Genomic DNA, 23374 nt, shown 5'->3' with positions numbered 1-23374 from the left:
CAGGTCGTCCGAAGTGTTTCGACATCTGCCGGGTGTGCGTGAAAGGGGGGGGGTGTGCAAGCGGATCGCTTTCCATTGGCGCACCTTCACTGTGATGTCGCTGCAGCGCCCCGCGGGCTCTCTGCTAGATTACCCCACCCGATTCGCATTCAGCCATCTGCTATTCACGTTGCCCCCCCCCCCCCCCATCCCCAAAAAAAAAGAGGGAAAAGTGCTGTTTTAGACAACCATTGGATACTGACTCATTGATTTTTTTTTTTTCCATCGTCTGGATCAGCAGAGAGAAATGTTAGTGAGGTAATGTATTTTTAAAGGACTATTTTAAACTCTTCCGTTTGCTTTCCTTGTCAAGGTTGTTTGGGATCGCTCTTGCCGAAATTCCCCCGCTGAAGTCTTGTGTCTGAACGGCATTACCTGAGGTTTCCAGAGCGTAGCCTGTGGGCAGGGAACCTCGGCAAATAGCGGACGCCCTTTTCAGTTGAAGAAAATTGATTTGTCATTGGTAGAGTGTTGGCTGTTTCACATCAAGGGTATACAACATCTGGGGTTTTCCATGGATTCTTTTTTGATCTAATGGCATTTTGTTAGCAGTGCTTAGAATAAACCCTTGTGAAAGTGAATGAAGGTGAAAACAAGGTGTCTTAAGAGAGGTAAAGAAGTACAGAGAAATGGCATCTGAGCCCTTTGGCTTACAGTGACAATGAAGTACAGTGACGAGAAGTCTCCCACTCCCACAATGTGCATTTATTGCTCTTTGTTGAAGGCAGTCATTGGCTGGGAGCGGTCACCTGATACGTAATCCACAGGGCAGCGATAACACCCCCCCACCCCCCCAACGCCTCCCCAGCCCCCGCCGGACCCCAGAAGAGATCCCTGCGAGAAACAGCTGGATCGTGTTTGGAAAACTGATTTGTTACAAGACCCAAAGTCAGGGGATGGGAAGCTGAGGTCATTTGGAAAGCAGGTGCTCCCACGATGTGCCGAAAAAGCGTTTGGAAAGGGAAGGGGGGGGGCGTGGGGGCGGGTAGGCGGTCAGTGTTTTTTTTTTTTTCCAACGCAAGTTTGAAAAGAAAAAGCAGCTGTCCCCCTGCCTCGGTGGTGTTTAGAACATTCCGCTCGTACTTCAGAGGATGCGCACAGTGTAATTTAGACCAGCCCACGAAGCCCCGGCTTTTTCGCCCCTTAAAGCTCTTTTGCTAATACGCGTCGTTCCCAATGTAACATTTTAGAGACTTGTACTCACACAACCCCCACCTCCCGAACCCCTTCCTCTTCCCAGATCAGTCTTAGCACTTTGGGCTCTGAAAAAAAAAACAACTACATTCTACTAGCCCCTCAAAATCTATGACCGTTGCCCTGTTAGGTGAGGTATCATGGCCTAATCTTTAAACACTTATGATGGCCCATTTGAGCTAAGTGTTCTTCTAAGCAGGCTAAATTGATGTGCAGCCTATTCGAAGAGGGAGATTGAGGCATTACAGCTTAAAAAAGATAGAGTAATACCTTTTAAAATTGTATCCTTTTTTAATAAATAGACTCTAAGCTCCGGTAAATCTTCTGTGGAACAGATTGTGGTCAAAAGCCATCAGATCTGTGGCTTTTAAAAAGGGAGCTGAACTTCCTGGTTTCAGCAGGCAGAGACACACGTTCAGAGATTTTCTTAGTGATGAAATGACAGAACTCAGACTCAGACTCTGGCAGTACCCTGAGTTTCACAGCCCCTGATGCATGGCTGAGCGCTCACTAGCATCGGGAGGAGAGATTTAGGCACTCTCTCATCGTGCAGTGGCTTTTACAGCCTGAAAGAATTGGGTTTTTCAGGGAAAATTGCCTGTAGATTCTAATTTTAAGATAAATTTCAAATTTCCACTACACATGGAGTAGGTTTTATTCTGCTGTTTGTTTGTTTTTCTCTTGCAGTAAGATGACATTTCATTGCTTTTTATGTAACACTTCAGTATTCGCTTTCTTTTCCTTTCAGCAGTCAAGTTCTTACATCAGTACAATACAACAGGTAAAAAGCTGTTGTAGCAACATGGCTTTCATAATGGACCGATGCATATAAAATGCACCACAGTATATTCTTGTTTCATTAAACAGAAATGCAACTATTGGTAGCAAATGACTGCCGTCTTCCCCACTACACACACACACACACACACACACACACACACACATAAATTTTATAGTGATTATTTAAAGCGCCACTGGGTGCGAACACAAAACGTATGGGTTATTACATGGTGGTTTACAGATGACCCGTGGAAGACCTTAGCATTCTCTTCCACAAAAGTGGGCCTTCTCTTGACAAAGTACAACAATGTTAATAGGTTTTCAGACTACACTTACTTTGTCCAATTAGTAGACGGAGCTCAGAGTTATTCACATGCTCTTCAGTTGCATTTCTTATTATTTCCAGACTGTTTTTATATTATAAATATCAGATGTCGATCTTCGTAACATCTCACTGAGATGTATTACTGAATCGTAAAATGTGGATAATAATGATTGGGCATTTATATTAATGGTAAGCAGTTGTACATGTGTTTTAGGCTCAACTGGCCTGTGCATCAGTGTTCGTGTGAAATGCGCGGGGGGGGTACGCAAACACTTGTCCGTGACTAAAACACAGGAAGTGGCCTGTGTAATTAACCCGTGCGGCCGAGAGGCACAAAGGCACGTTATTCCGCAGACGGCAGGGCCGCGCAGGGAGGCCTTTCTGTGGAAATTTCAGCTTCACAGCGCACGGCTTTGTGATCAGCCTGCCTCCATGGATCTCCATCCGCAGTGCTAGCAGGCAGGGCTAGCACTTACACTGCCTCCACACTCCCCCTAGTGGGCAAAAGCGGGACCTGCATTGTGTTATTTCTGAAGATGTAAAAATGGAAACCTTTATTTAAAGTCTTCTCAGGTTATTTTATTTATTTATCACAAATAAATCTTAAGTTGAACTGTCTGTTGTTGGCACTAAAAACTCCTTTAATAAAGCGGCAAAGCTGTGTAGACTTCTCAGGATGGGCAAGACAAACAAATGTTCAAAATAAAGTGTTCTCTCTGATCTTTGTTGCAAGATGCCCCGATTGAGCTGTAGAAAAACGGACAATGAACACGAAAGTCACTGTTAAGAGTCATTCATAACTCTTCTTACTCAGCCTCCTTGGCCAGCGGCCACTGCTGTACAGCAACAGCTGTACGAGGCCAGTTCACCGGCCATCATCAACAAGTGCATGAAATCACCCGAAAGATATGTCGCGGCTTTGCGCGGTGGATGAGGACCACAAGCAACTCCCAGCGGCCCGTCAGAGAGCGGAACTGAACTGCCAGCGCCTCGTTACCGCACCGAGCACCCTTCCCCTCCCCTCATTTAAAGGGCCAGTAAACCGTTTGAGGTCCCAGTTTTAATTGAATTACCATCTGAAGAAGCCACCCCGGCACCTCCAGCTCGCTTCAGAATTTCTCCGCAGCTGCAATGCGTTTGGGGAAAAGGAGGGTTTTTCCGAGCCGGAGAGTGGGGCGCGAACAATGATCCCGCCGCTTGGCAGGGACCAGAGAAGACGGTTTTAGCCAAATTAAACTTCCTCCTCTCCATCGGCCCCGGCACTGCGGTGAGGAAATTGAGTGTAACACTCGGCCCTTATGCTGTGACCCCTCAATTGTAACCCCCCTCTCCGGGTCCCGACACTTCAGATAAATGCCGCATTGTGCAAAGTTCGCTCAGCTTCTATTATTAAGACCGTAGAGGAAGTCAATTTGTTCCAACTATTCTGGGTAATGTAAACCATTCTTTTTAAGTGAGCCTAATTTTTTTTTTTTTCGGGGCAAGGCTTTTGTGCTTCGGTTTCAATTGTTCGCAAAGGAGGGCCGTTTTTAGCCTCATAAACATGTCAAGCTATTGTATCAAACTTTGACGGATGGTTTCTTGATTTGAGAAGCGACCTTGGGCTCAGCGGCTGCGATGCGAAATGAGTCGTTTGCTGTAATGCAAACGAGTGAGATGAGCATTTGTTTCCTGCTCATTGGCGAAATATGCTCGGAGAGTTAAGGTGTTTCATACAGGCTTTTGTACCTGCAGCTGAAAGTGTGAACGAATGAGTAACAGTCATGAGCTGGATTTCTGTTAACTCCTTTGTTCTTGGAGGTGTTGTAAATGTGACATCTGCACTATGAAAGAATCCCAACATTTAAGCGAAATGGCGTTGATTTAAATTGTGATGGATAAAATCACCAGAATATGCAAAATATTAAAATTGTACCATTTACTCTATGTGTTTAATTAATGCTTTTGTCAAAAATACTGTGTGTAAAAAAATACTGTGTGTTGAAGAGTGACATAGTTCATGTGATATGTGGTGAGTCCTGTTGTTCATATGCATAAGATATCCCTTTAATTTTATGGCTGTTTGTACAGCATAAAAATTCTATTTCAGAAAATTTGATGATTAGCTCGTTGGTAGAAGTGCAAACTGGCATCCCTTGTTCTTCACATCTTGTCTTTCTGCTTTTATTTTTCACGTTTCCACGTTATTAGCGAACGCCTCCATATGTTTCCCATTTAATGATGGCCTATTGCTTTCATTTACACCTTGAATTTCTCTGCCCTGGGCCACGTCTTTGCAGTGCCACAACATTTTTTTTTTCTTCTTCTCATTCTTTTTTTTTTTCTCCTCTGCGTTAAAGGCAATTAATCTAAGGATGAGCCGGGGCATATGGAAGCATTCAGATTTAAGTAGCAAAAGGTATGGCTGGTGGAGAGCCACTTTGCCAGGTAATGTGGGTATTTTAAAGAGGACGCTGGCTGCTTTGATTAGCCGCTTGCTGGGGACGGTATGAAAAAGCCCCCATTCACGTCACATTTCGGCTTCAATTCCCAGCAGTCTCCAGCAGAAGGTTTGATTGAGTTTATTCGGTAATGGCCCTGTTTATGACTGTAAAGTCATGAGGAAACAATTTTCTTTCTTCTGTAAAAAAAAAAAAAAAATCCACGAGTTCCGCTAGTTTCTTGGGCTCTTTTAAGATGCCCACCCCCCCCGTCCCTCACCCCGCAACACATGAGCCGTTCCCGTAAAGTGTTTCAGAGGCCTACCAGTGATCGTCAAACCTTCACGTGGTAAAGACCACCCTGGATCACCATGACGGGGTAGGCCGAGGGGTGGAGGTAGGATTGCTCTTGGATTTAGCAGAGCTGTGGCCGGACTGAGAACGTAGTATGCAGATTACTGTTGACAAAGGCTTTATAAATGCACATAGCTAGAAATCCAGTTTAATCTGGGCCAGTGAGCAGAGCGTCTTCATCAAAGTTTTACCTGAATACTGCGGCACTGGTTTCCATACATTTCTGTATTTTTACCCTCTAAAGGGATGTGCCTTTTCTCTGCTTTGCCCGTTTGGTGTGTGCCATCACCTCTCATGGCTGTTCATTTTAAAACACCTCCGTGATTTTGTGCTGAGGCGTATGTTTATTTTGAAAATCGGAAACCCGGGGGTCGCCTGCGGCCTAGCCGCTCTCTGTTGTCCTCTGTTCAGAACCTTCTCCATTCCAGCACGCAGAGTTGCGCGACTGCGTTTCTTTTGTAGTTTTTGCATGTCTCTTTCTTTACCCCCCCCCCGCCCCTCTCTCTCTTGTCCCCCTTTCTGTTTTTGAAAGCACACCCACGTCTGTGACATAAGTGCTTCTTGTTGAAAGGGCCTGTCAGGAAAGGCCTGGATTTCATCAGTCCCCCTCACAGAGGGGTCGTTTGTGAGCGAGCCCTGCTGCGTGTAAACACAGCCAGCCGAGGCCCGCGTGGCTAAACCGCAATTAGCTCTGCTGCGCTGGTAGCCCTGCCTCGACAGAGCCCCCTAACCTGGCCAGAGATGGTCCGGACAAGCCGGCTTTGAGCAGGAGCCCAGACTCTAGAGCCGCAAATATTTTCGCATAACAGCTGAAGGGCTCGACATAACCGTAAGAAAGAAACAGTTTCTTCCATTGAGGACATTTTAAGCAGACAGTACAATACAAAACTATTTCAGTCAGTTCAACAGAGAATGCCTTACCAGAGATAATGGCCTACCTCTCAGTTTAAAATAAGTTCACTCAAAATGATCAATAACAACCAAGACAAAATGCCCTTCGGTTGTCAAACTCGGCCTTATCGATTTTTTTCGCAGTTGCACTCGAGTCTGAATTACAGAAACGCAGAGAGTAGCGTAAACCTGTAGGCCCGCCTGGGCGACCGGGCCCTGGTCGACGGTTCCCCCTTCATTCTGAGGGAGAAGTTGCAGGGAGAGAGCGCCAACTCCGCGCTCCGACCCAGAAACTTCGCGTTTCCCCGGCTGCATAATGAGCCCGGAGCGCGCAGGTGAAGCAGCGTCTCTCTGATTAACAGTGGCACGGATGACAGGGCGCGCTGGGGAAAGCGTCCCGCTCCGAGCTCCGCGCGTCGCGATACTAATTCAGTTTAGTTTTTAAATATAAAACCTTTATTAAATATGTACGCCAGCCCTTATATCCTCAGCCAGGATGGTGCCATTTTGCATTTGGGGGCCGCGCCGTGATGAAAGACGAGCAAACAAATGGCGGCCTTGGAACGCACCGCCTGCTCCCCGCAAAGCCGTTCGACATTTTCTGATATTTGCATCAAGCAGGGAGGCGTCGCTGACATATCAGGCTGTGCCGTCAAAGGCTTAGCTGGAATTACAGGCGGGGGGTGGGGGGAAGAGAGAGAGAGAGAGGGAGAGGGAGAGAGAGAGAGATGGCAGGTCCTCGAATCGTATCCCCTAAAACGAAGGAAGGGAGAAGAAGAAGAAGAAGAGGGAGGAAAAAAAAAAAAAGAAAAAAAAAAACTTGTGCCAAATCGCAATTCCTGCTGGATCTCTCGATTCTGTCGAGGGAATTAGGAAGCCCACAATTAAACATATGGGCATTAAGATAATTGTCAGTTCTGTTGGCGGACATGATAGAAGACAGATGGATGGGAATCAGTGCGCTCCGCCGGGGCTCCATGGGAGATCATTTTGTATTTTACCTGCCTGAGCAGCTCCACCGCGTTTGTCACTAGTGGAAGATGGGGGGAAATGGAGGTGGCCCGGGGCCCCCCCCAAACCCCCCACCCTGCAATGCGCAGGGAGAGGGCGCCCTCTGCAGGTCAGCTCTGGCACTGTGCAGCTGTGTAGGTAAGGGGGTGGGTGGAGGGGGGGAGAGAAACAGGAGAGAGAGAGAGAGAATAAACCCTGTTAGAAATTAAGGGAGCTGATCTGGCAGAAGGGGTGGGTCTGGCCGAATCGTGGCAGCGCCTTAAAGGGGCGGGGCAAATTTGGGGCAGTATTTATATTGCTTGCTGGATGAAAAACAGCCATGTTTGACCATTGTAGAGGGCATTTTCTGCCATGTGAATTTCAGTCCTAAACCTGGATTCTGAACATTCCACTCAGTTTTTATTTTTGGGCAGTAATACTGCTTCCTCTTTGCCTGTATTTCTTGGTTTGTATAGCCATTGTGATTAATCACACATCCCTGTCAGTCACCATGTTACTTTGTGTTTCATGCCACTGTGCTCCTGAAATGCAGAGGAGCCGATTGGACCAGGAGAGAGGGCCCCTCGCAGAGTGGGTGGGGATAGTGATTCGCACCCCTGACCCCTACCTCTGACCCGCGCCTCTGCTGGTTTTGCAGGTGGGGGCGCACCGTGAGGACGGCGTGGGCCTGCGTGGCAGCCACCCCATCGTGCCCAACCAAGTGCCAGTGCCCCAGCTGCCCGTACAGTCGGCCACGTCACCGGACCTGAGCCAGCCACCGGATCCCTACCGTGGTGAGTGCGGAGTGCAGCGCCCCCTACTGACGGCCTCTGTTTTAACACACAATGTTTCTGATCAGGGCTGTACAGTAATTGGGCCAGATGAGTAAGTCAGATGAGTAAATGTGAACAGTGTCCCCCAGGCTGTGTTTGGTTAGTAGGACTGATTCTTAATTAGATTAGATTCAACTGTATTGTCATTGTGCAGAGTGCAGGTACAAAGCCAATCAAATACAGTTAGCATCTAACCAGAAGTGCAAAAGAATAGTATTATTTACAGATAACTGCAGGTAAACGTAAGTACTACAGCATAAGTGATGCTATATCTTACAGTGTGTACAGCGTTATTGACAATGGAGAATAACATATATACAGATTATTATATATGTATAATATAATAAATATTTTATACATAGAGGTGAAGTGGAGTTGGAAAGGGGAGTATATATATGGGGGTTGTATGTACAGTGTAGACAAGATATGTACAGTTGGTTGAATGTACAATATAAATGATAGTAATCTGAACAACTTGAGAAGTTCAGCCTGTGCTATAATGAGCAGTGCAAATATAAAAGTATTGAGAGAGTGCAGTGATGAGCGCATGAATGAATGCATGGCAAACTATGTTTCAACTCAAATTGACCCTGACAAAGATCAGTTTGGGAACATAAACGTCATCTGAGATTATCTGCAAAAAGAAATTCCCTTGGGGCAACTTCAGGTGTTCCCTTTAGGCTATCCATACACTGCGGTTTTTGCAAAGAACTACATAAATTTACTCTTTTGGCTGTATCAGCATACAGTATATGATCTGGGGTCAAGTAAACGGTTACCAAAGAATATGAGAACTGGGGATTCGTGAGAGGATGTAGCTGTGAAAATACCAAGAAGACCACCATGCATAATTTTAATTCAGTGAGCCATTATTTCATGAATTGCCTTGTATAGTCACACTTTTTGGTTATGCTAACAACGGGTTAAATATTCTGAGCGAGCAGAACGTTGAAAAAGTGGCAAATTTATTTTATATGCACATAATCTGTTTATTTTATTGGGCCCTAGTCAAATGTAAAAGTAATTGTGATTAGGCAGGGAACGCAAAATACACTTTAAATATGAATATGTGAAAAGGGAAATTATATATGACCTACACAAGAAAGCAAATTAGCTTCTGGCAGGTTTATAATGGTGAGCATTTCTTTCTGAAAATTGCTTCCTTGGCAACAGGTTCCACGGAGGTACAAGCCAACAGCCTAATGAGGTGTTGAGTACCATAAAAGTACTGAGGGAAGGAAGTTACAGTCCTATAGAATGACTTAAAGGGAGAGGGAATTGGTGGCAGGGCCTATGAAAAATGATTATTTACAAAAATTACAGGCAGAAGGAAGCCATTAAAAATGGTTTGAGTGGGGAGCAGGACACTCTGTGACTTCAAGCATTTCCCATGATTCACTGGGGTTTATTTCATCATAAGGTGCATCTAATGTGAGGGCGGATTAAGATTTCTAGAACTGGGGGGAAATCCATACTTGTAAACAATTTTAATTCAATTTTCAATCTTAGAAAATGGGCAAAATCTGGTAGTAACGCATTGTTTTGAGACTTTATGAATCACGGTGGTTTTGAATTTAGACATTTGAGACATTTCATGTCTCTGTGTTCTTCCAAGGATGCCATTTTTCCCTTTGAGTGTGGCCATTGTTTTTTTGGATTGCACTGCATTACTGAGGTTCACCTTACAGGTTGAGAACCCCTCGTGGATCAGTACGTTTTTTTGTCTTTTAAGGATTTGCATATGGTGCAGCATCTATGCATTAACACACTTTGTGTGTCTGACAGCAGTCTAACGCTGTGTGTGTTTCTGCTGATCGAAACAGCTAGCTACTTTTTGACACAAAATGAAGAGCGAATGAAGTGCCGCAATAGCTGACAGCCCGCTAGGCTAACTGGTGAACTTGCAGTGTCAGAAAGTGCAGAAGCTGAACGCTGCTTTATCCAATGAGAGCTGAGGGCCGATTGGCAGTGTTGGCTCAGCTCTCGCTGATGTCATTCCCGTGGAGCGTTGGGCTTTTTTCGGCGCCGCTGTCGAAAGTCACGGCCCTAACCGGATCAATCAGCTCAGGCGAAACGGAAAGAAGGGGAATCAATTAGAGGCTTTTTGTGCGCCGTGACTCCGGCTGGCTGAGGGGGGTGGAATCTTGTTGACCGGCACAAAGCAGAGAGGCATCTCTGCTTCGGCTCAGGGTCCAAATCGGCCTTACCCAACGCCCCACCCCCCCCCCCCCCCCGAATCTCTTAGCTGCAGTTCTAATGTAGCACTGAGCGTCACCGCAGGTCTGCAGAGAGGTCAGAGGCCTCTTGGAATCGCCCCCATAGGGGCGGCCCGTATCAGCTGAGAGGTTCTGTTTACATCAGGCAGACAAAAAAAAAAAAAGTCAGGTTCTCATTTCATGGGGGGCTGTTAAGAATCGTACTGTGCATACACAGCCTGCTTTTAGGGAGACAGGGAAGGAGGAAGTGACTGTTTCCAAAGAGGGCACGACTGTCAAGCGTAGCACTGAGCAGGGCAGCGTTTGAGATGCTCCTTTCCTGGGGGAGGGTGACAGCTTGCCTTTGTGGGCACGGGAACAGCAAAAAACGTTTTATTTTGACAGGAGTTGTGGCCCAGAGAGCCGAGTTAGTCCAAACAAAGGGAACAGTGTTCTCAAGCCCAAATTAGACACGCAGAACCTCCCTCTAAATCCCCGAACTGGGTCCAGAGTCCATCCCAATTTACCGGCCTGTCTCCCTCCTTCCAACTGAAGCTGAGGAGGAGCAGGTGTAGGCTTGCGAGGCACAGTGTATGAGCTGGAGCTGAAGTGACCCACAACCTGACCGTTTCTCTGAAGTCAGTTTGAATGAAGTCGCTGGTCCTTGTGTGGAGAACATGGCACTATGAACGATATTCGATTTTCATATCCCTCCTCGGCATTTTGAGTAGGGGACTCTGTCTGACGAAGCAGTAGCTGAAAAATGAGGCTGTGCAGCAGCACTGGGATGACGTTGTGCAAGCAGGAATCCAGCAACACGAGTCTCACAAAGATTGCTCTGCCCCCGGATAAAACGCAGCAGCACTTTCAGGCCGGCTTCTGAACACACTGTCCAGATTGTGCGAACTAATCAGAGGGCGATCCACGGAGATTAGATCATCTCTCTTTTGACTCTTCTGTGTCGTCAGTGCTCTGACCTCTTCTTCTGTCTCTCTCTCTCTCTGTCTCTCTCTCCCCCTCTCTTTCCCCCTCTCCCTCGGCAGCCCTGTCCGGCGGGCTGCAGGGCCAGAGCACCTCGTCGGTCAGCTCCGAGATCAAGTCCGAGGACGAGGGGGACGAGAACCTGCAGGACGCCAAGTCCCTGGAGGGCAAGAAGGACGACGGCGACGCCAAGGACCTCAAGTCAATTGATAGGTCAAGACCTAGGTAACCGTATCGCCAGCGCTCGCTTCATTCAACTTCCCTCACCGGACTTTGATGAAGTGAACCAGTGTGCTTTGAGAGGCAGCTAAATCGAAAGACTCGGTAAACCCGCCAAACCCACACCCGATACCCAGCAGAACCGAGCACAGCGTACCCGTTTCCCACCCCACATTCTCAAGCGGTCATACCGCCAGCATGAAGTCATCTTCCACAGCGACCTCATTCCACAACCTGCAACCATGCGTGCCACAAACACAGCTATTCAGATGACAGATTTACAGTGTATGAATGTTCACGCAGTGACACAGCATTCCTAGCCAAAGTGCCAAGCGGTGTCTCCCCCCCCTCACGCGAATTCGCAGAGATGGTCCGTTGTCTTCAAATGGCTGTCTTCGGGTTTGTAACCAGTCGCTCCATGGTCTTGGGCCTGGTTTTAGCTGCCTCTCACACATGAGTGTAGGGAGCTTAGCCCCAAATTCTCAAAGCACACAACTGTGCAAACCCCCATCCCAGGATAAACACCTGACTCCGAAGGTCTTCAAAGGGTTTATGGCTTTCCACCTGGAATGGCAATTTGGACTTGTTTCGGCCCCATCCTAAGATGTTCTGCCGCGCTGATGTGATGTTGTGATGATGTTTGATGCTGCTGTTGTGGTTCCTGACGTAGTCACTCCTTTATTGGTGAAATTCTAAGGCAACACAATGGAAGTTGCCATTTTATCACTGTGTTTTCCTTTGTGGGCGTACGGATGACAATGATGGGCGTTCATTTAGCTACCTTAGCATTCCGAGTGAAAGTGCTGCTGCCAGAAACAAGGAGGCTCTCTGTCAACAAGTCCCGTTATGCTGCGGTGTCACCCTGACTGTCCCCCACCCCTACTCTCTCCCCCCCACGCTGGGCACGTGTTCCCCCGCGTCCCGTCCCACAGCAATAACGACGACGAGGACCTGTCCCCCGAGCAGAAGATCGAGCGGGAGAAGGAGCGCAGGATGGCCAACAACGCGCGCGAGCGTCTGCGCGTGCGCGACATCAACGAGGCCTTCAAGGAGCTGGGCCGCATGGTGCAGCTCCACCTGAAGAGCGACAAGCCCCAGACCAAACTGCTCATCCTGCACCAGGCCGTGGCCGTCATCCTCAGCCTGGAGCAGCAGGTCCGAGGTCAGTGCCAGCGTCGCCGTCCCAACACTGCTGCTCATAGCCGCTGCATTTCTATATTAGTACATTACATGATTGTCGTCATAGATTGTGTTTCTAAAAAGGACTCTGGTCTTACTGCTGTATACATAACAAAGGACTCTTAATACTGATTCATGCTTAATGAAGGACTCTTAATACTTCTTCATACTTAACAAAGGACACTTAATGCTGCTCTATGCATGTTTAATCACTCTTAGTACTGCTTTATACATAACAAGGAAGTCTGAATTATTGCCTTATGTTTAGCAAAGGGCTCATAATGCTGCTATATATCTAACAAGGGACTCTAAGTACTTCTATATACTTAATAACGTGTTCTTAACACTGCTTTATACCTAACAAAGGACTCTTATCATTGCCTTATGCTTAAAAAAGGGCTCCTGATACTGCTGTGCACCTAGCAAAAGACTGTATTATTACCACTGTATACCTAACAAATGACTTTTATTACTGCCATATACCCAACAAAGGACTGTTATTACTGCTCCATTTTATACCTAGCAAAGGACTCTTTCACCATTGTATATGTAATAGAGGGCTCCGTTATTGCTTCCTACAGAGTGCACAGGTGCAGTACCTAGAAAAGGAGGCCGTTATTACTGCTATATGCCTAACAAAGATGTCAGATGGTGTCTTTGTGGAAACTGCTGCCCCTACGTTACAGCTGAAATCTGGTTGAAAATAAATTAAAGAACAAAATTTTGCCTATTTGATAGCAGGTTATACCCGGGTATTTTACACTTGTGTTACTGTTACTGTTACTCTGAAAGGGTAGTGAAAAGTACTTCTTTTGGTTTGACTGTTCAAGCCCCTAGCAAAGAATTTCTGTGGACCTTGACTTCTGAGCGTGGAAATAGTTTAAATTCTAAATGGTGCAACGGTACAGTAACACGACAGCTTCGCATATTGTACATTCAGGCCACAAAATAAAAGTACTACATTGAATAAAATGTCACTTTGCCACATTGTGGCAACAGGAAATTCCACTACATTTCCCTCCCTGTTGTAGCCTGACATCAGCACGTTGTGAGAATGGTTAAAATTGCTCAAGCTTCGTGTCACCTGACTGAAGTGCTGAGACACTGCGTTAGCCTGGATCAGCCCTCAGAGCAGTATCTTCTCTACCCCACTGGGTGGCACTGACTCAGCTAAAAAACCCAAAATAAGTAATGCCATTTTATTGCCGTTTCATGACGTATCTTAAGATGACAACGTTTAATATTATACACAAATTCATAACTCGACTCCAATGTTTCTTTAATACTATTTTTCTTCATTTGAAGATGCTTTACTGTTGAAATTTTTGTGTTGCGTATACGAATGAAAACTATGTCCAAGAAAAATCATTTTTCCTCATGATGAAAAATTATGTTTTATTTATATTTAAGATAAATGTTCCCGTTTGAGAAATGATTCTTCACAGGCTAGGAGTACCTCCTGCTGAAACGACTTTATGGCCAGGCAACGTGCTGTTCAGTGTCAGACTGACACGATTCTCCATGATCTACAGCATTGGACTTTCTCAGACTAACTGAACAGACTTCTCACACTAATTGCAGAAAGTTTAGACTTATCACCTAGCCAAAGCTTGTGCTGTAACTGAATCAGAGATGACCTTTGATCTCCTCTGTGGATTCTGTGAGAAGAGAATGTGAACTATTTTATTTATCATTTTTCATTCATAACGCTTGTCTTGGGGAAACTGCTCTCTTACCTTTGTACCCAGCTTTCTCTCCATATACGTCCTGTAATCTCCACCTCCACTTTTTCTAATTCCAAAATCATATACTGTGCTGTATTTAGACTCATATCTGGTCTTGGAATACGCCCCAGCAACAGTTCAAATTAAAACACACTCATTGCACTGAAGGACTTTATATGTATGATCTTGGGTATTATAACTCAGGAGCACACAGGTTTTTAAATCCTGCATGATGTTCCCATCCTTTGTTATAAGTTTTTATCTTATAAGTTTTTTTATAAGTTATAATCTGTTTTGATTTTGAAACTTACATCCCTGAGGCCCTCTTGGCCACATTTCCCTTGGAAAAGAGATTTTGAATCTCAGTGGACCCTCCAGGTCAAGTTAACGGATAAGACGTGACCGCAGCTCTTCCGCCTCTGTTTCAGAGAGGAACCTGAACCCCAAGGCGGCCTGCCTGAAGAGGCGGGAGGAGGAGAAAGTGTCGTCGGACGGGCCCCCGCTCTCCCTGGCGGGGGCGCACCACAGCATGGGCGACGCCAATCCCATGGGACAAATGTAAAAAGAAACCCATAAATGGTCAGAATATTTCACTTTAAACTAATCTGCTGTTTTACATGTGTACCGTCAATAGCCATTAACCAAACAAAAGACAAACTAAATTGGTTTTTTATTTAAAAAAAAGCATCCTTGCTCCACAGATAAAGAAAAAAGAAAGAAACAAAGAAAGCGATTGCACACAGTGAATTAGAGTCACTTTCTGCATTTAGAGAACAGATGGCTTGGATGTTCTGTCTCCACCTGCTTCTCTTGCAGAAGTAGACGGCAAAATGGAATCGCACAGACAAAAAAAAACGAAAATCCCCATCCCTCAAAGCCTGCTGCTTGTGCCCATGCAGTGTGGGGCAGCCATTTGGCCAGCAGAGCGCTTTGAGGTGTTGTAGACTCAAATGACGGACCAGTCGGGTTGTGATTACCCCACAAACCCCCTGTGCTATTTAATCATTTTATACGCTGGGTACATTTTAACAACAGATTGGCAGTAAGTGTGCTTTTGATGTGTTTGTTGGAGGTTTGATTTGTGTGGCTGTGCTGCCTTTATTTTCTTTAATTGCTTAGCAGATGCCCTTTTCGAGATCCTTGTTGTTCTGTTGAAAATGTTCTCTCACTGCATCCTCACGTATAATGCGAGGCAGTCACGTACAATGAGCACTGAAGGGCCGTGGGCGACAGAAACTCAGAGGCATTTTCCTTCATCAGAGCAGAGGACCGTGGAGTTACAAAGGGATGTAGCTCATTACTACAGCTCGTGCTGTACCAGATTGCTCCATGACCTCAAAATTCTTACACTGTAAATGTGGTCAGAGTTTCATAAATGTAGAAACTTACACCAGATTGGTATTCTGCAACAAAAGAGGTTTATACTTGACTGAAGTGCATTTTTCCCAGTATTATTTATTGATTTGTTGTTTAAATTGCCCGCAACCTGTTTGTGAAAAATGATCGGTACTTGTATTGCGCTGGACAGTGTTTTGTAACCTGGACTTACACCAGATTTTTCCCTTCACATAAACATGACAAAGTGTAAAACATACCAATACAGCTTTCTTCATATTTTTCAGCTTGACTAGAAGTAGGTCATTAATATGCTACACGAGTTCAGCAAGACCGATTCAACAGTAACACAGTGAAGGGCAGTTCTCAGAAGGCTGGAAATTACTTATATGGGAAAAGAGGGTTCGTCTTCAAGTAACTCCAAACAGGAGGATCAACACTCAGAGAAAAATTATACAAACAGAATGAAGGCTCGCTGCGAAAGGAACGGACGTTCTCTTGGCAGACATTCAGTGAGCCTTGTGTCCGTTTGCGACTGATGTTAATTCAGCATTCAGCATTGTTTTTTAATGTTTTATAAGTAATTCAGGATTTATAAAAGTGCTGTTGTGTGGCTGGGAAAAGAAGATGTTGCTGTTGTCATTCCTTCTTCTGTATACTGAGGGAAAATAACCCAGCATAACTCTGTAGCGTCGGCTATGCCTGCGTCGAAGTTTTTAGCGGTGACAGTGAGATTAAAGGGAGCCGTCGTTAATGAGGTGATACCAACAGCTTGAGAACAGACCTAAATAAAGTGAAGACGCCTGGGTTAGCACTCAGTGCCCTGGGCTCATTCCACCTTTCACAGGTCTAAAAGTGATAAGGTTCGGAGAGTAGCACCTTCGTGTTTGACCTCGGGGCATGTTTCGCACACGCACTCTGACTTTGATTGGTCCCCTCGTTTTCAAACTCCTCTGCGTATGAGAACGACAGCCACATTATCTAGAACGCTAAACAAACAACTAGATGATCCCTCACTGTCATCAACGTTCCCTTTAGCTATTTTTGAGCTGCTAACTTCCTGTGTATTTATATATACAGATTCAAGGCAGACATCACAGAGGTCCTACACAGCCGTACACCACACTGCCAATGTAAATGACATAAAAGAAAAATACATTTTTGAGGCAGTTAAAATGAAATGCACGTAGGTGCTGACAATAAAGCTAAATGAACACCTCATGCACACAAATTGTTACTGTATATAGATATGTAAATAAATAGCAATGGGACAGCCCTGTATCAAAGCTCCGGTTAGACCCAACACATTGTAACCCTGACAGTGGACAACACAGAGACAAGGCAAACATAAGAGTGTAACAAGCAGTGTTGCACAAATGCATCACAGTGAGCGCTTTTGGATCGAGCGACAGCTACATTTGTAAACGTGAGTCATAATTAAAAACTCATGCAGCGCATAGACATCACTTTCAGAATCTGAAGACGGAAGGACACACCTTACAATATTCTACAGCACTTGCACCTGTGTGCGTTCAATGGAGCCTTTTAGAGATGTCCAATTATGTATAATTGTCAGTTGTGAGAATGGCATGTCTTTTGAAAAGTATCATCAAATAGACAAAAATGTTGTCATGTCAGTTGTGAACAGGTTACTGGCAACACTTTGCCTGTTAACAGGCATCTTGAAAACCATTGTCTGGGTCACAGTAATTATACCTCATGAGAGAGGAAACACCAGTCTGACCTAGCTCTCCTGAGCGCTGAAGTTTTTGGATTCTGAAGACAGCTCACCCGTGTATCATTCGAAGAAGAAGTAGCAGAATCAAACGCAAGTGTTTGTGCAGTTATGCATTGATTTTGAATATAGGCAGAAATGATTCAGCGGTTGCCTCTGAGTTTCTGTTTAGCCCTTGTTGTGTTGTCGTCTGTTGTGCTAAAAGATGAATTGTGACGTTTCTGTGGAGATCGAAAGTGTGCGCTGACGCCGTCGTGTTTTCCTTCCCAGGTCCAAGTTGCCGGAGTTCATCAAAATGATGAGCGACCACTTCCTTTGACAACGTTATCCTTTCCCCACCATCCAACCAGTCAAATCAATCAAATCAATCAACCAACCAACCATCTGACCCAACACTTTTGTCTCCTCCCCCCATCCTTTCTTGTGTAGAGGTAACTGCAAATGTACAGTGGCTAAGGAAACAGACACAAGAGGTTTTTTTTTCAGCATTCCCATTAAAAAAAAAAAAAAACAAAAAACAAAAACTAACAAAAAAAAAGCGCAACTTGATGGACGAGTCTCCAAACATATCATTAGGAATGTTGTAAAAAAACGTTGCAGAGCTGTCGAGAGCAGCCCTTTGAGTGGCAATCTTCTCCACACTGTGGAACCCTTGCAGTTGTGCCTGAACTCCTCTTGGAAGTATAAACAAATAAAAAAGTATATATATACGCAGTATATGTAATCAGCCTGTAGGTCTTCAGGGGAGGGGGTTAAACAAACTAAAAAAAAAGGAAAAGGATGATTTAAAGTCTCATGAAATTGTAAAACTTGCAATAATGAAAAAAAAAGTGTACTTCTAAACAGGACAGACGATCTTACGATAACATTTTGTTGGGGTTCATAGTTGGCTAAGTGTGGCTTTGTACTGGAGAAGAGAAGTACTGCCGCCCCTATAGCGACTTCAAACCAGCAAATGTCCCGATTGTGACTTCAGCGATTTTTTTCATTGGGCGTTCCTTTGCACGGGCAGAGCAGACGTATCTTTTTTGGGCGTAGGGGGAGGTCGGCAGTAACGGTTTGTTTAAAAGTTGCTTCGTGGCTGGAGGCTGCTGAGTGGTCAGGAAAGGGGGACAGGCTCGTGCATCCGGTGCAGGCGGACGGAGGGTCGGTCGGTCAGTTCGGTTGGGCCGGAGGGGGCGCACGCCCCCCACGCCGCCGCTGACGGCGAAGGGTAGAGCAGCCGAGGCCTAGCCGTCCATCACTTCGCTTTTTCAGTCTTACCCAGGTCCTTCCGCACCCTGCCCCGCCCCAAACCCCGCCCCCACCCCTTAAACCCCGCCCCTCCCCACCCCCCACCCCTGCTCCCCAGAGATGCAATTTCAACATGCTACACTTCTACCAATGTGCCTTTTAGAGTTCATATCATTACAATGCGAGGAGGACATTATCGGAACTTTTTAGGATGCAAGCTTAGGGAATCGTTAGTCATTAGGTCTATGCAGTCGGGTTTTTTATGACCTGGAATTTAAAAAAAGTAAAAAGGAAAAAAAAGTATTTTTTGGATAAACTGTATTTAATGTACTGTATGCTTATATGTAATTAGAAGGCGTGTCACTGAACGACCCTGTTTTGAGTAAGTTTCGCCCCCACCCCCCAGCCCCCTTTGCCCTCACAAGTTGCAGCCTGTTTCCATAGCGAGCGACATGTCCGTTATTGAGCGTTGTATTATAGCTATCAGCTTTTTATGAATATTGGCTTTTCCGTGAGCCACTGTAGTCTTCAGTACAAGTGTGTGGTTGTATGTGTAAAGCGGATTTTTTTTCTCTTTTGTATGTTTCTCTTTCTTTGTCTGTTCTGGTTTCTCTGTCAAAAATCCAAACCACGGAACGCTGCAGGAGATTAGACAGCGACCTTTTTACGTGGTTTAACTTATCCAATCAACACGAGGCACTGAAACTGGAAAAGAATATATAAGAAAAATCAATATATATAAATGTAGAAATATATACGATATATAAGGATGGTGCCGTTTTCAAAGGAGAGATTGTTTGGGGGAAGAATTATTTTCTCAAAGCTTGGCAGAAACACAAAAGGCACTTCAGTGTTACTTTTCAAGAGACATGGCTTGTACTGACCTTTGATGTGCCATGACGTCACGTTGTACGGCATCCTCCACAGGACAAAAGGGACCGCAGTTCCATCTGCTCCACTCACCGCTAATCAGCTGTCAAGGAAACACAGACATTTGTAAATTGTATGCAACAAATGCAAACCTACCATTATTTTGAAATTGTGTATGTAAAAGTTATATTTTTACATGTAGACTGTTGTTATTTTGTGTTTAGAAATACGTTGTACCAGTTTTTGTTGAAAGACGAAAAAAATAATTCAGTGTGTGTTGAAAATGTGTCACATTGAAAAATGTAGTGAGGTCAAAAGCTTCAAAAATCAATTCTTTTTTTAAATGTTATGTTTATATTTCTGGGAACATATTTTTTGGGAGGGGCGGGGGGGTGCAAAACAGAACAAAATAAGGTATATAAGATTTGTTTCATGCTCCATGCTCATTACATTGACATTTTTTAATTGTATTTTTGGAGGAAATATGTAAATAGTCATAACACACAGGGTTCATGTGATTTTGGTTGGGTGTCGACTTGCTGGCGGCAGAGAGAGATGGGGATGGATCAATTGTATCGTAATTGTAGCCACTTTATCCCACTGATCATTGTAGCCTGGTGCCAAAATCAGTGATCGAAGGCATTAATTGTGTTTTAAAGGTTCAGCTCTCCGCTCACAACACTGCTGCACTGCCCAATTTGTTGAGTGACTGAACTGACCGACTTTGGTGGTGCAACATTACCAGAAAGTCCCAAAGCGAAAATTCAGCTTTTATCAGAGGGGAAACAACTACTGGAAACAATAATATAGCTCTGAGAAGCTCCATATCTTTCATGAAATTTAATGTATAGAAACAAGTATTTAAATTATCATTAAATATATCCTTTCAGTGAAATGGGTCAAAATTGTGTTATAAAATGACAGGAGGACATAACTGGCCCAAACATAATTATGTAGATTTTAACTCGGAGAGCTGACAGCACATCGCTTCCATGAGGGCTAGTGTTTGGTAACTGACAGACATGGAGTGAACCATAGTGATACAGAAAGAATGGTAAGGGTCCCCCCCCACCAAAATATATTTGAAATTGGGGCAACTTCATTACTGCCTTAAATTTAAGTTTTTATTGTTTTTGGGATGGGGGGGCCTAAACCTTTGTACTATATTGGATTAACCCTTGAGTTTGAAGAGCATTCTGGGAAATTCCCTGTGCATTCTACAGTGTTTCCACAGTATGAAAACACATGAAGCAGGTGTTTTACATGTTTTGCTGTGGCCGCCGGAGTGGGCGACACCATTGGTTTCCTTTACCGGCTGCACATCTGGTCATTCTCCTTTGTACCAAAACCTTCCGGTGCTCAGAGGTGTTTAAGGTTTATTCTTTACCTTGTTACTGCAGTAAAGTTTTTGTTTACTGCAAACAGTGGTTAGCTCACATTCACGTGTATTCCTGTGTGGGCAAACCAGGTGGCGTTTGCAGTGGGAAATGTCGGCTTGTTTGGTTTTTTGCTTTTTTTTTTTTTGGTTGTTGTTGTTGTTTGTTTGTTTTCTTTTTATATTATATACATTAGAAACACGCATTCCAGAACACAAGACACAAATGACAAAATTCAGCTGATATTTGGTAATTTAACAGCATTTTTCTGTATGCAAAGGAATGAAAAAATCTGCCTGCAAGATGGTTTTTAGAACGGTTTTAGCTACACGCTAGTTGCTCATGTGTAAGTATTAAGACAGATCATGTATGTTGGAAAAATTAACTGAACAATCAAGAGGGGCTCGCTTGCCTTTCAGAGGTGGCTACAATTTTAAGTGAGGATAAGACTCATGATATGCACCCACTGCCAAAAAAAAAAAAAAAATAATAATGTCCTGCCAGTGTTATCTCTATTATCAAAGTCTGTGGGAGCCACTTTGATGTTAACACAAATCTCAGAACAAAGCCAATCCATTTAAGTATATTAAAATAATTAATCCATGGTAATATTTTAATTATTAGTTGAGAGTATGAATTGATCCATCTCCATTTTTCCACAAATAAAACACTCTTAGAATAATGATACTGAGAAACAATTTAAAGTTGGGGATGGAAAAGTAGGGGTCCCGTTTGCCATCAGTGTAGCTACAATGAATGTTAAAAGGGAGCTCTGGTCAAAATCGGGAAGGTTGGTATTTCTGATTACATGTACATACATGTCATCTGCGATCACGACTTACAGTTCAGATCAAGAGCTGATTTTCAGCCCAGGCAGTGTCATCAGTCACTGGCCAATCCGAGAGCATGTCCATAATTTTTGCCTTTATCCGCACCCGCCTTGGAGCTGCCATGATGGGCAGAAATTATGCACACGTGTGAATGATACAGTACCAGCACCAAGCCTTGCGAAAACAGCACTGGATCTGAAATTGTGTTCCTTGTCCTGCTGGGATACACACGTAATGTCTCTATGTATATCGTCAAAGATACCGACTTAACTGACCTCGACCGGAGTTCCCCTTTAACGGCTACGAACTGCCAAGCGAGGGATGCAATTTGTACCGATCCAGTCTTCCGCATTCTTTCCAGTTCCGTTCCCCGATCGGATTTTGTTTGTTCTTTCCTTCCATTACGCGAGTGGGGCTCACCGACATTTGGACCCACTTTTTTTTTACCATGCAAGACGCTAAATTGACAGCAATGGGCAAAAAAAAAAACAAAAACAAAAAGGAAGCTGATCACCCATCTCCATCCAGAATTAATCATGAACAAGCACAAAGTGTATACAACTAACTGACTGGAAAATATAAAGTAATATATATGTACAAATCGCAAAGTATAATAGACATAAAGAGAAGGCACCATGGCTTCTAGGCCTACGTCTTTTATTTGGGTAGCCATTTTCCTTTCTTATGTATTTTTAATTCATCCTTGTGCAGTGCTGGTTTAAACATGTTCATTTCAGAGTATTATAGACATATGTAATGGTGAAAATATATGAACTGTGGCCTTTTTCATTCTTCTTGTTACTTGTGATGCAATTAAGTGAAGAAAAAATAAGCAGAGAATTACCATGTATCAGTGCCTGGCTTTTTGTTATAAAGCTTCCTTTGTCTAGTGCTCTTTTGCTATGAAATAGACTAGTGCACCCTATTATAGAAAAAAAAAACCCTAAATTTAAAACAAAATATATTTGGCTTATTTTTTGCAGGGGCAATCCTTTTATACCAGGAATATTGAAGAAATAAGAAAAAAAAAATAAAAGAGTCAGATTCTGAATATTCCACTTTGTAGATTTTTGGAATCATTCAAAGTAAAAGTTTGTTACTTTATTTTACTATTTAAAGATGTTATTTTACCGTGTGTTACTGAGACGAAACTGTACGGTGTTTTCTGATGGGCCGCAGTCTGCCGTGGGTGGTCTCATCCGTACCTGCAGCAGTGATTAAAACTAAATAAATAACAGTTACACTTTCTTTCCAATGTGTGGCTGAGTGCCTCAAACCTTTTTTTCATGTAATTTTGGTGTTTTGTTTTTTTTTTTTCGTTTTTTTTTTTTTGTTTAATTTTACTTTTTTCTTAATTATTGTTTTATTTCCGTTGTAATTTTTTTTTTTTTACTTCGTTTTATGTTATGATGATTATTGTTGTTATTATTATTACTTTTTTCAGATTAGTAGAAGTGTCCAAACAGGTTGTGTGCTGGAGTTTCTCTTCAAACCAGCTCATTGTAGGCCATTGCCTGTTGTTTTTCATCTGTAGTTATTCAATGAAGTCATGTACATGACCGTTCTGTAGCAATAAATGTGCCATTTTTATAACCTAGTGCTTACATGACTCTTGCTTTTTTATCCAACAAAATAGGTAAGTTAAGGGTACTCATTCACCATTACAAGACATTTATAAGGTAACAAGGTGAATTAGTTCAATGGATTGGAGTTAAATATACATACAGCACTGAATCTATCATTTAAATACTAATATAATAATAAATAATAAAAGACTGTTTTATGATTTTTTCAGGATGTGGGGATGGTGAGCATTAACCACAGCAGAATGGGAAAGTTGCCACAGTTCCCCTGTTCAAATACAACCATGG

The 23374-nt window shown here is 43.9% G+C and overlaps 1 protein-coding gene across 18 annotated transcripts in view; it reads left to right on the top strand.

Annotated features, from left to right (window-relative positions):
* Positions 1-18496, top strand: part of tcf4 (transcription factor 4) — a 157234-nt gene extending 138738 nt beyond the window's left edge. For 8 of the 18 annotated variants that reach the window (XM_036528627.1, XM_036528629.1, XM_036528628.1 and 5 more), the window contains 5 exons: positions 7652-7787; positions 11065-11227; positions 12154-12383; positions 14553-14682; positions 17465-18496. In XM_036528627.1, coding sequence (XP_036384520.1) covers positions 7652-7787; positions 11065-11227; positions 12154-12383; positions 14553-14682; positions 17465-17513 — 708 coding nt within the window. In that variant the 3' untranslated portion in view covers positions 17514-18496. Of the gene's footprint in view, positions 1-7651; positions 7788-11064; positions 11228-12153; positions 12384-14552; positions 14704-17464 lie in introns of all 18 variants that reach the window. The other 10 variants (XM_036528642.1, XM_036528634.1, XM_036528633.1 and 7 more) reach the window with 3 other exon arrangements.
* The last annotated feature ends 4878 nt before the right edge of the window (positions 18497-23374 follow it).

Source organism: Megalops cyprinoides, chromosome 5 (genome assembly GCF_013368585.1).
Source record: "Megalops cyprinoides isolate fMegCyp1 chromosome 5, fMegCyp1.pri, whole genome shotgun sequence".
NCBI classification, from domain to species: Eukaryota; Metazoa; Chordata; class Actinopteri; order Elopiformes; family Megalopidae; genus Megalops; species Megalops cyprinoides.
Note: the sequence above shows the minus strand (reverse complement) of the source record. Positions and strands in the feature narration are given on the sequence as shown.